This window comes from Eubalaena glacialis, chromosome 4, assembly GCF_028564815.1.
Source record: "Eubalaena glacialis isolate mEubGla1 chromosome 4, mEubGla1.1.hap2.+ XY, whole genome shotgun sequence".
NCBI lineage: Eukaryota > Metazoa > Chordata > Mammalia > Artiodactyla > Balaenidae > Eubalaena > Eubalaena glacialis.
The window spans coordinates 141,942,915-141,957,942 of record NC_083719.1 but is presented as its reverse complement, the minus strand read 5'-3'; the positions used below and the strand labels follow the sequence as shown (position 1 = coordinate 141,957,942).

The window sequence follows — 15,028 nt, the reverse complement described above, 5'->3', positions numbered from 1 at the left end:
GTGAGGGGTCCACAGAAGTGTGCCCGCCGTGCATCCTGAGCACCGCCTTTGCCCTCTCCCCGGAGCCAGGGGTCTTCCATCCATACCCGTCTCCCTCTGCCATGACACAGGTCCCACAGAAATCTCAGGGCCAAGGTGTGGCCTGTGTAGCCATCGTCAGGGGTTTCCCACCCCCACCAGCCAGAACTGCCCCAAGACACCAGAGAACAAAGACAGAGGTTCTGGAACGAGCAGAATGTCTGTTGTTACATCAGCTTTATTGGTGGCTTTGCGGCCCCCGCGGAGCCCTGCCTACTAGCTCAGGCCAGCCTCTTGCTCACGCGCTCGTAGGACACACCTTCAACGGTGGAGATCTGGAAGAAGCAGCAGGAACAGGGGGTGTCAGTGCAGGGGCCCCAAGATGACCATGGGGCCCAGAGAAGGTAGACCAGCCTCCAGTCCCAGCCCTGAGTGGGAGTGAGCCTGCTGCACTGCTTCTCTGGGCCTCAGTTTCCCAATTTGTTACAGGACTCATTGTGTGGACTCTGTGTGGCCAAAGTGCTAACAGATGTTGGCGTGATGTGGCTTTTCGTGGGATAACCTTCCACCCATCTGTCCATTTCAGTTCACCCATGCCAGGCACATCCCCACGACACCAAGCTTGTCTGCATTGTACAGATGAGAAAACTGAAGGTTAGAGAAATCAGTCACCCCTCTAAGGCTGAGTGGCCATGCTCACCCTCTGCACCATTTAGCATTTATGGGGCCCCTGTGCTCGGTGATGGGAAGATACAGTCACTGTCCTCAGGAAGTGTAAGTGTTCATGGAAGAGGCTGCAAGAGGATACTGTTCAGCCAAGGCCCACTGTGTGTGGTGCCCTGGGCTCAAGGCCAAGACACGCTGTGTTGGGATGTGTGCATAGCATCAGTTGGTCCAGATCCCCAGCAGAGGAAAGCAGCTTTCTTGTGAAGAGGGGCAGGTGGCAAATGGAGTTTGGTGGAAGCAGTTTTGTCAAAGGGCAGCAGTGTGAAGTGATGTGTGATTTGCATATGGGATGGATGGAAGATGAAGTGGAGGGGGGGGCCAGGGAGGAGGCTGGGGCACGGTCTAGAGAAGAGGTGATGAGAGGAGGGGTGCTGGTGGTGGGTGGAGACGGGAGGAGGGGTGCTTGCAATAAGCACCCATGTTGGTGGAGAAGAAGGGAGGTATCCAGAATGATTCTGGGCCTCCAGAGATGGGAGATCTGCAACCAAGACGGCTTGTCTCTGGTGCCTAGTCTGTGTGCATGTGCATTTGTGTGTGTGCATGCCTGCGCCTGCCTATGTGTGTGCGGGTGTGTGCACGTGCGTGTGTGTGTATAATGGCCCTGAACTCTGGGCTCTGCTCACACCATATAGGCTCCATGGTCAGGCGCCTCTAGGAATTAGGAAACGGGTTTGTTCCATTTGGGAAGATCAGTTCAGTTGGGCACAAATGTGCTCCATTCTCCTGCCCTGTGTTCTCCCTGCACTCCTCACAGGCTGGGGAGCTTTGCCTCTAGCTTTCATCAGATTCTCCAAGAGGTCGATTTCCATCCAGAAAAAAATGTATAGTCACTTATGTCACATATATATATATATATATATACATACACACATATATATGTATGTATGTATATATATGTGTGTGTATATATATACACACACACACATACACATAGATGTATTTTTAAAACACTGTACATCTATTTATTTTTAGATTTTTTTTTTTTAACTAAAATGAAGGGGAGAAAGAAGACCCATTGGCCTAGGAAGAGCAGGCAGAGAATTTAGAAGTCAGCTGATGCGATCTGCCTCCACCACAAAATAGCTGTGTGGCCTTGGGCAAGTTACTTGTGTCTCTGAGACTCTATGGCTTCTCTGTAAAATGGGAGTAATGGGAGGGCACTGAGCCTCTTGGGCCACGTGCTCCTTTTCTCTAGACTGGGCTTGAGATGAGGAAGACAAGGAAACAAGGGAGAGATTGAGAGACAGAGAGAGAGGACAGGGGAAGGCAAACCCTGTTTCCCGCATCACTTCCCGTCTGGAGAGGCTTGGGGAGGACAGACCAGACCTCCCCCAGGGGGACTCTAGCCCAGGACACAGGCTCATGAAGGGGGAATGACATGTAGAAACGCCTTCCTTTTCCTCTTAACCTTACACCGTTTCTTTCACCTGGGGAAAACTCTGGAGCCCCAGGGAGAAGAGATGGATGTGAGATGAGGGCCTTCCAGGGCAGCACCTCCAACCTGTGTTTACAGAGAATGGCGTGTGGGAGGGGTCAGTCCACAGGTGTGTGAGTTGTCCCTGTCAGCGTTTCAAAAAATGTTTAATTAGTTGGCAACGTTTGCTGGACTGGAAATTTCACTTGGAAGTGCCAATTTCCAGCTTCTCTTAAAACACCAAAAGATCTAGCAGCAAGGGCCTGAAGTCCCTTGTGGAAGTGGAATGGAGTGATGGCTACCCTTGCAGGGCCCACCCAGACTCCCCACTTCATTCACACTCTGGGAAGGGTCCAGACGTGTGTCCCTGAGGTGGCCGAGTGTGGGCACTGGAGTCAGACTGCCCAGAGCCAAATCCCTGCTCTGTCAAAAAAGCTCTGTGCCCTCCGGCCAATCACTTAGCCATCCCATGTCTCAGTTTCCTCACCTGCAAAATGGGGATAAAAATCCTTACCTAACAGGGTGATTGTGAAGGTCAAATGAGGTCACGTGCACCCAGTGCTCAGCACAGAGCCTGGCCCATGGTTGGGCGGGGTTGTTGCCCATAAAACCAGCTGCCCAGAGGACCACCTCTTGGGGGCCGTGGCTGGGGGCAGAAAAGCATTCTCATTGATTTTGCCGGGAACGAGCGGGACACTCACCTCCACCAGCTTGCCATCCACGATCTCCGCGGTGTAGTTGTAGTGGGGGAAGTTCACCACCACCTTCCCACCCTCCATCTGCACAGTGGCCTGGAAGAGAAGCAAACACAGCCAGAGTTGCAGAGCACCCCCCAAACACAGGCCAGCCCCTCAGGGATGAAGGGCCTGCTTGCAGCCTCAGCAATCCCCCTTCAGGAATTAATTTGCCCTATAGACATCTGATTACATATATCCAAAGATATAGATAACCTGTGCAAGTCACTGAACCTTTCTGTGCCTCGTTTTTGTTTGTTTGTTTGTTTATTTATCTATTTATTTATTTATTTATTTTTGGCTGCATTGGGTCTTCATTGCTGCGCATGGGCTTTCTCTAGTTGCGGCGAGCGGGGGCTACTCTTCATTGCGGTGCGCGGGCTTCTCATTGCGGTGGCTTCTCTTGTTGCAGAGCACGGGCTCTAGGCGTGCGGGCTTCAGTAGTTGTTGCGCACGGGCTTAGTTGCTCCGCGGCATGTGGGACCGTCCCGGACCAGGGCTCGAACCCGTGTCCCCTGCATTGGTAGGCAGATTCTTAACCACTGCGCCACCAGGGAAGTCCCTGTGCCTCGGTTTTCTCACCTCTAAAATAGGGGTAGTAACTGTACCTACTTCCTGGAGTTACGGCGAGGATTAAATGATTTACTATGATATACATAAAGTGCTTAGAGCAGTGCCTGGCTTGGTGTTGAGCACCCCTTGTTAACTATGGAGTCAGTTATGATCATCATTATTAGAATGATGCTGATGTCATCCAAGGGTGTTGATGCAGCATTGTTTGTAATAGTGAACAACCTAAATATCCAACCTGTATTATCCACTGGTAAATAACCTAAAAATCTATTAATGAGGGAGTGGTAAGTAAATGATAGCATTTCCATACTATAGGATACTGTACCACCATTAAAAAAGAAGAGGCAAGTCAATATGTGCTGACACAGAAAGACATCTGTGAGAAGTTGTTAAATTTTTAAAATACCCAAGTGGCAGAATATGAATATTATGACTACGTATCCTCCACCTTGGCAGCCTGGAAGCCTGAAGGAGCAAAGTACCCTCTTGGCCAGGGTTGGGGGCTACAGAGGGGAATGGGTGGAAGACCTGGGGGACCAGTCTGGGTAGGAAGGGACAAACAACCACCTTTCAATTCTTTGCTACCCAAGACTGCAGTTTCAAACCCAGATGAGTCTGGTTCTAGGGCCTGGGCGATTAATCTCTAGGCCACACTGGAGGCAGCATAAAAATGTGGTTATGGAGGCTTCCCTGGTGGCGCAGCGCTTAAGAATCCACCTGCCAATGCAGGGGACACGGGTTCGAGCCCTGGTTCGGGAAGATCCCACATGGCACGGAGCAACTAAGCCTGTGTGCAACAACTACTGAGCCTGCGCTCTAGAGCCCGCCAGCCACAACTGCTGAAGCCCATGGGCCACAACTACCGAAGCCCGCACGCCTAGAGCCCGTGCTCCGCAACAAGAGAAGCCACCACAATGAGAAGCCCGTGCACTGCAACGAAGAGTGGCCCCTGCTTGCCGCAACTAGAGAGAGCTCGCGTGCAGCAATGAAGACCCAATGCAGCCAAAAATAAATAAATAAAATAAATTAATTAAAAAAAAATGTGGTTATGCTCTCTGGAACCAGACTGCCTGGTTATGCAGGCCCGCCTCTGCTGTGGAATCCAGGCAGCTATTTAATCCTATGACTCAGCCCAACTCCCCCATCTGTAAAATGGGGCAGTAATTGTAGCGACCTCATGGGCTTACCTGCATTAAGATGTGTGACAGATCCAGCAAGTATCTGGGATATATGTGTGAAGGATTCAGCAAATGTTAACAATTTTTACTATCATTGTAGTGTCCATTATTGGCGGTAGCATTAAAAACTAGGAGAGGGTAAATTGCCAAGTAACTCAAGCTCTTAAAGCTGGAGGCTAGACTCGAGAAGAAGCCTCAGCTCGGGGAGCAGCCCCCAGGGACATGGTGGGGACCAAGAAGTCAGCCAGAGTCCTGGGGAAGGAGGGAGGGGTGGCTAGCTGCCTCTCACCTTGAACTTCTTGCCCATCACGGTCTCCATGTCGCACTCTTTGCCGATGGTGAAATTGTTGGTAATGGAGGGGCCCCCAGAGTAGTTCTGGGACCAGGTGAAGTTCTGCCCGTCCTGTTGCACCTCTGAGATGATCTTGAGGTTGCGACCCTTTTCAATCCTGTCGCTGGGGAGCCCTGGGCCAGGGGACAAGCAGAGTGGCCATGTAAGAGCTGCCTATGACTTGTGGCTTTGGGCACGAGCTTGCCTCCCCTACAGCAGGCTAGCCTGACAGTCGAGCACAAGCCCCATGTCGTGAGCCATGTGGCTTGGGCAAGTCACTGTCTCTCTCAGCCTCAGTGTTTTCATCCGAAAAATGGGGATAATAAGGCCAATTTCACAGGGCTGTTGCAAGGATTAAGTTACAGTGATTGTGTCTGGTAAAACTCCTGACATATAGTTAAGAATAAATAATAGCTGCTCTTCTGATAGTAGTAGAACAGAAATTTGCCAACCTCACCAATTTCTAAAATGAATGAGACCTTCAAGACTGTCTTGAAATGCTCTTGTTTTACAGATAAAGATTCCCACATCTAGACTGTTGTAGGTGAAGCCAAGTCACTGTTCCTTCAGGGCCAGTCCCATAACTGACTCAGAAGGGCTCTTGCCTTCCCAAGGCCCCAGGGCACACGGATCCCGCTCTTGGGGCCCGTTTCCTACCAGGAGGTCGTAGGCCCTGGTCCCCTGGGGCTGTCCTCAAGCTAGACAACTGCACTGCCTCACACTTAGGTAGCACACCAAGATTTCTGCAGGATTGTCAAGTCCACGGTCTCTTTGGTTCCTTACAACCAGTGCTGCAAATCGAACAGTTTGAAGAGTGGGGTCTTTGATCTCCACCCACAGTGCCTAACGCTGTAAGAGGCCCCTGTTTGCTCAGTGAATGAGTGAACGAGTGGCTTGTCAAACCTGATCTCTGTACTCCCACCCCTTGGTCACCTCTCCCCAGGCAGGATGTGGTGACACCACTCATCATCTCATCCTCGGGCCCAGGGGGTCTAATGACATCTGCCACTGATGCACAGTGTGACCTTGGGCAAGTCTTGCTGAGGCGCCCCATCAGTAACACTGGGTTGGCCGTGCGTGTGGCAAGCATTCAGTAAAGGTTTGAATGAATAAGCCCATCAACTCTCCACCTCACCCATTACTAGCTGTGTGACCTTGCACGAGTCCCTCAACTTCTCTGAGCCTCGTAGATTTTGGGATCCCTGTGCAGAGCTGGCCGTGACAGCCCAGCCCCAGGAAGGTGCTCTCAGGAGCTCACTCACCCAGGCGCTTCATGAACTCATCATAGTTCTTCTCACTCTCGATCTCATACTTGCCGGTGAAGGCCATGCTGCCGGCGAGCTGGAGGCTCAGGAACAGAAGGATGAGGGAGAAGGGCTGCAGTGTTCAGGGGTCTGGTGCCTCAGCTTATAAACTCTCCCAGATGCTGAGGCTCAGCCCCAAAGTCACCCCACTTCTCCTTCCCGCCCCTGAAGAGGAAGCACTTGCAATTTTATGATGTAGGCAGGCAGCAGAAACCTGAGGTTATTCACCCTGGGGACTCGTTGGCTGGAATCCCATTGCCATTGGCAAGGCCAGGGCCAGCTCTGCCACAGGGTTTGAGGTGTCATCCACCTCTGCCCAGCCCTCCCTCCATCCATGCTCCCATCTTCCCTCGTTTACTCAGTCACCCCTGCATTCATCGACCAAAGTGCCTCAGGCACCTCATTTTGGGGCCAGCACTGAGGAAACAGTGAGACATACCCCCTTCCCAAAAGAGCCTCCAGTCTGGTCCAGGGACAAAACACATCTGCAGAGAACCCCTGTGCAAGCAGGATGGGATGTGTCCCGAGAGACATGCAGGTCTGGGGCCTGGGGCCTAGGGAAGGAGCGATGGTGTCCAGCTGGCTGGTGTAGCTTTGCATAGGAGATGGCATTTAATACAGGTCTTGAAGGAATTTGGATGTTTAGAGAAGTGGTAAGGTTGGAAGAGACTTGAGTATGTAGGCAGATAACATTCTAAGTTGAGGGAACAATGTGATGAAGGTGGGAAGGGCCACAGTGAAAGGAAACAATGAGTTGTCTGCAGCAAAGAGCACTTGAAGGAGAATAGGCACGAGATGGGTGCAGATGGTGCGAGCAAAGGGAAGCAGCTGCCCGAGGGCCCAGGGAGCCAATCAGAGGAGGCAGTGCCAGGTGAGCTGAAGACCTGCTATGTGCCAGGCGTGGGCTGGGAGCGTGGTGAATTTCACTCTATTCCAGTTTCACCACTGGGAGGGCTAGGAATTCAGCCCCCACTTCCTGTCCCTGTTCTGATTCTGGCACCACTTCACATTAAGGTCTCCCATCTCCTTGGTGATAACTCCTGCCCTGCCTGTCTTGTGGGACTGCTCTCTGGATCAAACCGATTGGCCATGCAAGTATGAAGCACTTACAAAGGCCGTCACTCTTATTATTATTAATTAAGGAAAGTTTTGCATCTGTCTCCTTTTCCAGAGTGGGCTCTCCAAGAATCCCCATCATTGCTATCCAAAGCAGAATTCACCACAGTTGCTAACCCCCCAGACCTGGGACTGAGTGGTTTCTGAACTGATGAGAAACCAGCTTTGCCACATTTTGCCAGTCTGCAATCTCCAATCTTAGAATTCCTCACCCCAGCCAGGTGTCTCACTTTAAAAAAACAAAAAACCACACACCCACACTCCCCTCACCCACACCTCATCGTGGATTTTCTGATGCTGAATTATATATATTAAAATTTCATAATTCAGAGCAAGTGACAGTTCTGGCAGAGATGGCCCTTGATAACAGTCGGTAGCTATCCTTCTAGACTTTTAAATGCACACCTATACTTTCTTCTATAAATGAGATTATATTGTTCTGTCCCTTCTTTTTTTACGTAATGATGTAAGTACACGTGTATATCATTACATAAAGGTATATCGTACATATTCTATGGTATGTATGTTTCATAATTTATGTAACTATTGCTGGGTCTTTAGGTTGTTCCCAGTCTTTTTCTATTATAAATAAATCTGAGATAAACATTCTCATTCACACCTCTTGGTGTACATGTCAGATTATTTACTGAGATTATTTGCTAAGGATAAATTCCTAGACATGCAATTCCTGGAACCAAAAGGGTTTTGTATCTAAAGTTATATATAAACTTATATATAAGTTATATCTATACCCTAATGCCTTTCTCAGAGGCTAGAACAGTTTACACTCCCACCTGGAGCATATGAGAATTTCCCCTCATTGATAATAATGATGAAATAACAATGACAATAATAGCTAACACTTATTGAATATTTATCATGCATTGGGCATGATGCTGAGTGCTCTATATGAATTATGTCATTTAATCTTCCAAACAACTCCATGAAGTAGGTGCCATTATTGTCCCCATTTTGCCAAGGAGGAAACTTGAGGTTCAGAGAAGTTAAGTAACTTGCTCAAAGTCACAGAGCCCCTGTGTATAGTTCATATTTACTACCAAGGCAACTTTCATCATCATTTAAACAGATTTCCAAAAGTCCTCCATAATCCCATTACCCTAACACTATAACTATTTTTATTTTTTTATTGTCTTCCTGCCTCTTTCATTCATCTCTCTCCTCTCTCATCCTTGCTTTCTTTCCCACAACTCTAATTATAGCAGGTATATAATAGCCATAGTCACTATATAATGCAATATTCCATTCTCTTTTTCTTTGCTCGGTATTAGTTTGTAAACACAGTCCCATGTTTCTATTAAGCTGCCATGTTTATTGTTAGATATGGCTGCATAATGTTTGCTGTTGGACTTTTAGGGGGAGCCCAGGTGACCCCATTAAATGAGAGGCCACAGTGAGCTTCTTTATATGTAGAGAATTTTTTTAAAGTATTTCCTTGAGCTAAAGACCCAGGATGGGATTACAAAGTTACGGGATCTGGAACATTCTTACAGCTCTTAATATGTTTTGCCATGTTGAGACTGAATTGGTTTAGCCCCAGATTGCCTGGGTGCTGAAGTTCTTGGAACTCAGAATTTAGAACATCTTTAGTTCTTTTTCCCCAAACATCCTGCTTCCCAACATCATGAATTGTGCCACCTTGAGATTCTCTTTCTTTCCTCTTTAAACAATCTTTATGGAGGAAAAGGTTTTTAATTTTCTGTTTATAAAAGCAATAGATGTTCATAGTAGATACTTTGGGAGGAACAAAGAACAAATAAACTAAAAGCTGCCTATAATCCCACCATGGGGTCTTGTTTTTCAGTTGTAAAATTAATACATACTCAGTGTTTAAGAAGACAAAAGCTCAAAGCTGGGTAAAGTAAAGGTGAAAGCCCCACACCCCTGCATCTCCTTTTCCAGAGCAGTTGTGCTTTAATTCAGTATATAACCTTCTGGACATTGCCCACATGCACACAAACTTATTTGTGCTTATCCTTTTTTTTTTTTTTCTGTTCTTTTTAACAAAAATGAAATCCAAAGACACTGTTTTGTCTTGCTTTTTTCCCCACTTAGCAGTATATCATAGACATTAATGGATTTTATTTCTTCATGGAAACTGAAAACTATCCCATTAATGATTAAAAGAGACTTTCCAAATGGAGAAATCCACTAATAAAAAACATGTCATACCGGTCTGGGCATGGGGAAACAATAGAGCATTTGCCATCTCCCTGTAATTTCACAGAAGTATGGGATGTAGGTTCGATGTAAGATGGTTAAGGAGGCTAGGGAAGGCTAGCCTCCCTTGGGAGGCTAGGGAGGCTTAGGGAAAGGGGTGCAGTCTCCCGAAATCACCTGGGGTCTCTAGGCTCGGAGGAGGTGTGCCCTTTGCAGAATCTCACCTTTATGCCTTGGCCTGCCTAGAATGACTGCTCACTTTTCACCTGCCTTTCCAAATTTGAATTGTCTTTCCAACTCCACCTCCTCCCGGGAGTCTTCTCTGATTACTCCAACCTGTAGATTGTCCTTTACAGGAATCCCCCAGGTGTATACCAGCTGCTTGTAATTGCTCAGGGGGAAACCTGGGCTTTTGAGTCACAGTATTAGCCCTGAGACTTCAGACACACAATCTTTATTCATTCAAAAAATACTGAGTACCTACTGTTCACTGGATTCTGGAACTACCAAGGATCTGTCCTCAAATCTTGTGAGAGATCCAGCCTAGTAAACAGGCAGTTGTAACACGGTGTGGTAACTGAGATAAAGTCTGTAACATTGGGGTATTGTGGGAAAACAGAGGCATCACCCTGATCACCTCTTAAGGGTCAGAGAAGGCGGATGTGAGAGAGATTGGCAAATAAGCCAAAGCCTTAATTTACTTATTATTAAATGGGGATAAAAATACCTGTCTTCCAGGATTTTAGTGAGATTAAATCAGAGTATATAAATAAAGGGCTTAGCATAGGATCTAGTATTTTGTAGGTGCTCATTGAATGATACTGTTATTCCCACTCATTGGCAGTTTGTCCAGCCTATCTGCCTATTGTTTTGAATTATTCATGGTAGCATTAATTTAACTCTTCACAAAGTATGTCTTTTATCTCCCAATTAGATTTTTTTTTTGGCCGCGCGACATGTGCGTCTTAGTTCCCCAACCAGGGATTGAACCCATGCCCCCTGCAATGGAAATGCAGAGTCTTAACCACTGGACCGCCAGGGAAGTCCCTCCCAATTAGATTATAATCCCTTTAAGAAAAGAGGCTGCATTTCATACTTCCTTATGGCTGTGCACCTAGTAGACACTGGGATACCTCTGATTTTGTTTTATTTGTTCAGATCAGTCTGGAATAGCCTCTGAGACTGTTTTTCAAATGTGTTCTTTATCATACACTGCAGAGGGTGCAGGAGGGGAGGGCTTGTGAAAAATGGAAACCTCTGGGCCCTGACCCACAGGAGTGCTGATTTGGTAGGCCTGGTGGGGCCCTGGAATCTGCATCTGACAAATTCCCTGCTGGTTGTGCTGCAGCTACCCTGAGAAGCTCCAGGCCAGGGGACGTGGGCAGGAGCTGGCAGATGGGCTCTCCAGACCCCCAGTTAAGTCCCTTTCCCATCGACTTCCTTGTGCATGGTCAGAACCTTTTTCTCCTTAGTAGCTCATCCAGAGCCAGCGTCAAGGGCAGGGTGGGAGTGGCAGGGGTGTGGGAAAGGACAGCCTTGGCACTGAGACACCTGACTCAGCTGTGCTCCCTTTCACTGGAGTTTATGTGTGAATTTTACCCTCCAACCCTCCTCCCGTCCACACCCTCTCTCTCTCCCTCTTCAACTGGGGTTCACCTATTTGCTCAGACACTCATTGAGAACCTTCCAAGAGGGGTAAATGAACTCAAACTGCCTCCGTATCACAGTGAGGTTTTATGGGGCAGTTGAACCAATGGAGCAGCTCTACCCCATAGAGATAAAGAATGGCCCCAAGGCTAATCCCCCTGGGCCACCCCAACTTCCCACCTGGACTCTGGCTCCTGCCTCAAATCAGCCACCATTATTCTGAGAGTAACTAGTGAAGAAAGTAGGAAATGCAGGTGCTTGAGTCCGTGGTTGGAAGAGGAGCCCTTGACCTCTCCCTGACCGCCCCACCCCAGGACTTCCCAGAGCCGTGCGTGTAGTAAGTGATCCATCAGTGTTATACTGGGTTGGCCAAAAAGTTCGTTGGGGTTTTTCCATAACACCTTATGGAAAAACCCCAACGAACTTTTTGGCCAACCCTACAGATTCCTTGATCAAACCCCCCTTCTTCTTCTTTCCTCAACCAAGAATCTAAAATGCTAATTGGGGCTGATCCTAGAGTATCAATGGGACCTCTGATGGCAGTTTATTCCAGGATGATTTGCCTAGCTGTGCTCTCAAGGGTCAGAGACTTAAGAAATTCAGCATTCCCTTGGAAAGTCCAGTTGGCACTTCGTTTATCCACAATTAGAAATTAGAATTAGAATTTTAAAATTGGAAGAGACAGAGACTCAGAGGTCAGCCTGCCTGGGTTTGAATCCTAGCTCTGCTACTTGCTGGCTGTGTATGCAAGGGCAAGTTAACTATCTTCCTGTGTCTCAGTTTTCCCATCTGCAAAATGGAGATAATAATTGCTTCTAACTTAAAGGGTTGTTATGAGTATTAAATGAGTTAACTTTTGTAAAGCACTTTTTTCAGAGCCTGGCCGAGTATATAAGAGCGTATTAAGTAAATGTTGCTGGGGCAGGCTGGCTGTGCAGCTTCAGCCCCACTGTGTCTGGTCACCAGCTTTGCAGTGACAATTATCTCCATCATTGCAAAGCATCAGATGACCCCGAGTTCAGTCCTCAGTCTTGTCTTTTCTGTAAGCCCTCACTTCCGTGGTGATGTCATCCAGTCCATGGCTTTAAATATCATCTGTATGCTGATGACTCCCAGATATTTTCCCCATCTCAGACCTCCCCTCTGGACTTACATGCAACTGCCCACCTAACAGCTGCACTTCATGTCTTATGCCATCTCAAATTTTCACAGGTCCAAAACTCCTGTTCTTCCGCCCTCAACAAAGTCAGCCCCACCCATGGCCTTCTCCATCTCAGATAATGAGGAATCCTAGCAGCCAGCCTCTGCTGTGCACCTGCAGTATGCTGAATGCTTTACGCAAATTATCACCCAATTTTCCCAACCAGTCTATTGGATAGGTCCTGATATTATTCCCACGTATAAATGAGTAAACAGGCTCAGAAATGTCAGTTAGTTGACTAAGGAAGCAGTTTAGCTTCAGGTCTTGCACTCATGACCTCTAACTAAATGCAGCAATTGGATTAGGATGCAGCCTCCAGAACCAGCCAGGCTCTTGGAGACCATTATTCCTCCTGCAATACTTAGCAAGTGATCCCAAAGTGCCAGACACTGTGCTAAGTGCTCGACACATGGCATCTCATTTAATCCCTGCAACAAATTTCCAAGAAAGCTGTCATTATCCCTATTTACCGAAAAGAAAGCCTAGGCTCAGAAAGGTTAGGTGACTTGTTCAAGGTCACATAGCTTGTTGATGCAGCTTGGATTTGAACTCAGTTTTCTCTGACCTGAAGTGGTACTTGCCACCACTATGGATACCGCTGGTTCTCTGACAAAAAGCAGAATGCCAGTCTCTGGCTCTAACGTCAGAGTTATAACCCACATATTCATTCATTGAAAATACATTTACTGAGCACCTGGCTGTGTTAGGGAAGGAAGATTTGCAGCAGAATAGAAAACAGTCCCCAAGCCCATTGAATGAATCTCCTAGCCTCACAGCTCATCCCCTTTCCCCCGGTTCATCCCCTACTCTTAGCCTCACTATCCAGCCCATGGATGCTTCACTTCTTTTGCTAGGATCCTCAATGTCCTTTGGCCACCTTGACTTCCCAGGTCCCACATTTGGACCAAGTGGCTTTCCACCTCCCATCTCCAGGACTGCTGGCTACAACCAGAAGAAAAGGCATGGGGTCGGGGGGTGCACATCACCACAAATTCATGGTCCACCCTCAGCCAGGTTTTGAACAGCTCAGTGGTACTCCCCTTCATCAGTGGGTGGTTCTCAACCCCATTCTCCATGCCAACTACCCTTATCAAGTCTTCTACATCACTCCCACTGCCCGCCTGCTCACCCCAGCCCCAGCCATCGCTTTAATGGCCATAGAGCAATCCACTGTATGGATAGATCACAACTTCTTCAACCAGTCCCCTGTTATTGGATAGTTAGGTTAGGTAGGGAAAAGTGCACACGTGACTAGGAAACAGCACCATGTGGAGAAAACAAAAACAAAAGCATTATTCAAGATCATATATTAACATGAACACAGTTGAACAATGCAAGGGATTAGGGGCACAGACCCTCTGTATAGTTGAAAATCCATGAAAAACTTTTAGTCCCCCCCCTGTATCTGTGGTTCCTCTGCATTTGCAGATTCAACCAACTGCAGATTGTGTAGTACCATAGTATTTACTGTTTTTAAAAATCTGCATATAAGTGGAGGCAGGCAGTTCAGTCCCCTGTTGTTCAAGGGTCAACTGTGGTATTATTTGAGGTGAGTAGGGTGGGGCTGAAGACCTTCTGGAAGTTCATGGATTATAAACCAGTGGAAGACAGTGACCTCAGAGTCAGTGCCCAGAGAGGAGATGGGAAGCCCTGTAGCCACTGGTCTGCAAGGCAGCCTTCTCACTGGGGACAGTCTTTGCCAGACATGGAAAACCCTTATTTCCTGCTTCTGCTCTGTGTCTCTGCCTGCTCCACTCCCTATTTCTGAGCTAATGGAATGTCTGACTGTTGTAGACAAAGCCCTTTGGGTTGCAAGTAAAGAAACCCACTTGATCCAGCATAGGCCAAAAGGGGAGCTTACTAGGTTGCAGCATACATAATTGCTGCTATTTGACCTTTTTGACCTATAAAAACGACAATTTCATGTAATTCAACCTAATATTTTAAGGATGCAGGAGCAACTCGGAGAACCCAAGGGGAAACAGGGCTTCATGAGGAACTAGAGGAATCTCTCTCTCTCTCTCTCCTCCTCCCCCTCTCTTCATCTTCAGCTTCTCTCTTTTTCAACTTGATTCTCCACAGACGTCCTTTCTCTGCTGTCCATGTGCTTGCAGACAACAGGGCCTTCAGAACACGCAAGGGAAGCTGAGTCAGGAGAGAGATAATCTGATTGGTCTGTCATGAGTCAAGTGTCTGCCTCTGGTCCAATCAGCTGTGGGCAGGGAGGCAGAGCTCTTCATTGCAAGCAATGGAAACTGATTTGAGCAGAAAATAAATTTATTGTGAGGATATCAATTAAATCACAGAATTTTCAGGCTTGGAAAACAAGTAGGGACGAGAGTGGACAAACAGCTAGAACCATAGCCACAATCACATCACAGAAATGGTTTTGTGAGGATCCCACTGCCAGTACCACCAAAAGCTGGACTGGGCAGTTTGTAGCCCTTACCAACGGCGGCACTGCATACTGGCACTGCAGCCACCATTCCCCTGGGCACTGGACATGGCCCCCACCACCACCAGAATGGATTCTCTTGCCCCTGCTTCTTCGCATTGCAAGCTGCAGAGACAATGTCTTTGTGAGAATGTCTGATTGGTGGAGCCCAAG

At 47.7% G+C, this 15,028-nt stretch overlaps 1 protein-coding gene across 2 annotated transcripts; it reads right to left on the bottom strand.

Annotated features, from left to right (window-relative positions):
- Positions 1 to 299: 299 nt before the first annotated feature.
- On the bottom strand, positions 300 to 14,550 carry FABP6 (fatty acid binding protein 6). 2 transcript variants are annotated; one of them, XM_061188399.1, is made up of 7 exons: positions 14,489 to 14,550; positions 14,154 to 14,166; positions 11,640 to 11,656; positions 6,237 to 6,304; positions 4,933 to 5,108; positions 2,860 to 2,949; positions 300 to 353 (listed from the first exon to the last, which is right to left on the bottom strand). In XM_061188399.1, the coding sequence occupies exons 4-7, from the start codon at positions 6,301 to 6,303 to the stop codon at positions 300 to 302; spliced, it is 387 nt and encodes a 128-aa protein (XP_061044382.1). In that variant the 5' UTR covers position 6,304; positions 11,640 to 11,656; positions 14,154 to 14,166; positions 14,489 to 14,550. The 2 variants fall into 2 exon arrangements, with proteins under 2 accessions (XP_061044382.1, XP_061044383.1); XM_061188400.1 differs by lacking the exons at positions 11,640 to 11,656; positions 14,154 to 14,166; positions 14,489 to 14,550 and having other exon boundaries at positions 6,237 to 6,312.
- Positions 14,551 to 15,028: the final 478 nt, after the last annotated feature.

Bases quoted from the DNA above. Each gene is read 5' to 3' on its own strand.
- FABP6 (XM_061188399.1), bottom strand. From the start codon at position 6,303: ATGGCCTTCACCGGCAAGTATGAGATCGAGAGTGAGAAGAACTATGAT. The intron at 5,109-6,236 runs GTGAGTGAGCTC...CCCCTGGCCCAG, and splicing joins TGAGTTCATGAAGCGCCTGG to GGCTCCCCAGCGACAGGATT. The intron at 354-2,859 runs GTGAGTGTCCCG...TGCTTCTTCCAG, and splicing joins TGGATGGCAAGCTGGTGGAG to ATCTCCACCGTTGAAGGTGT.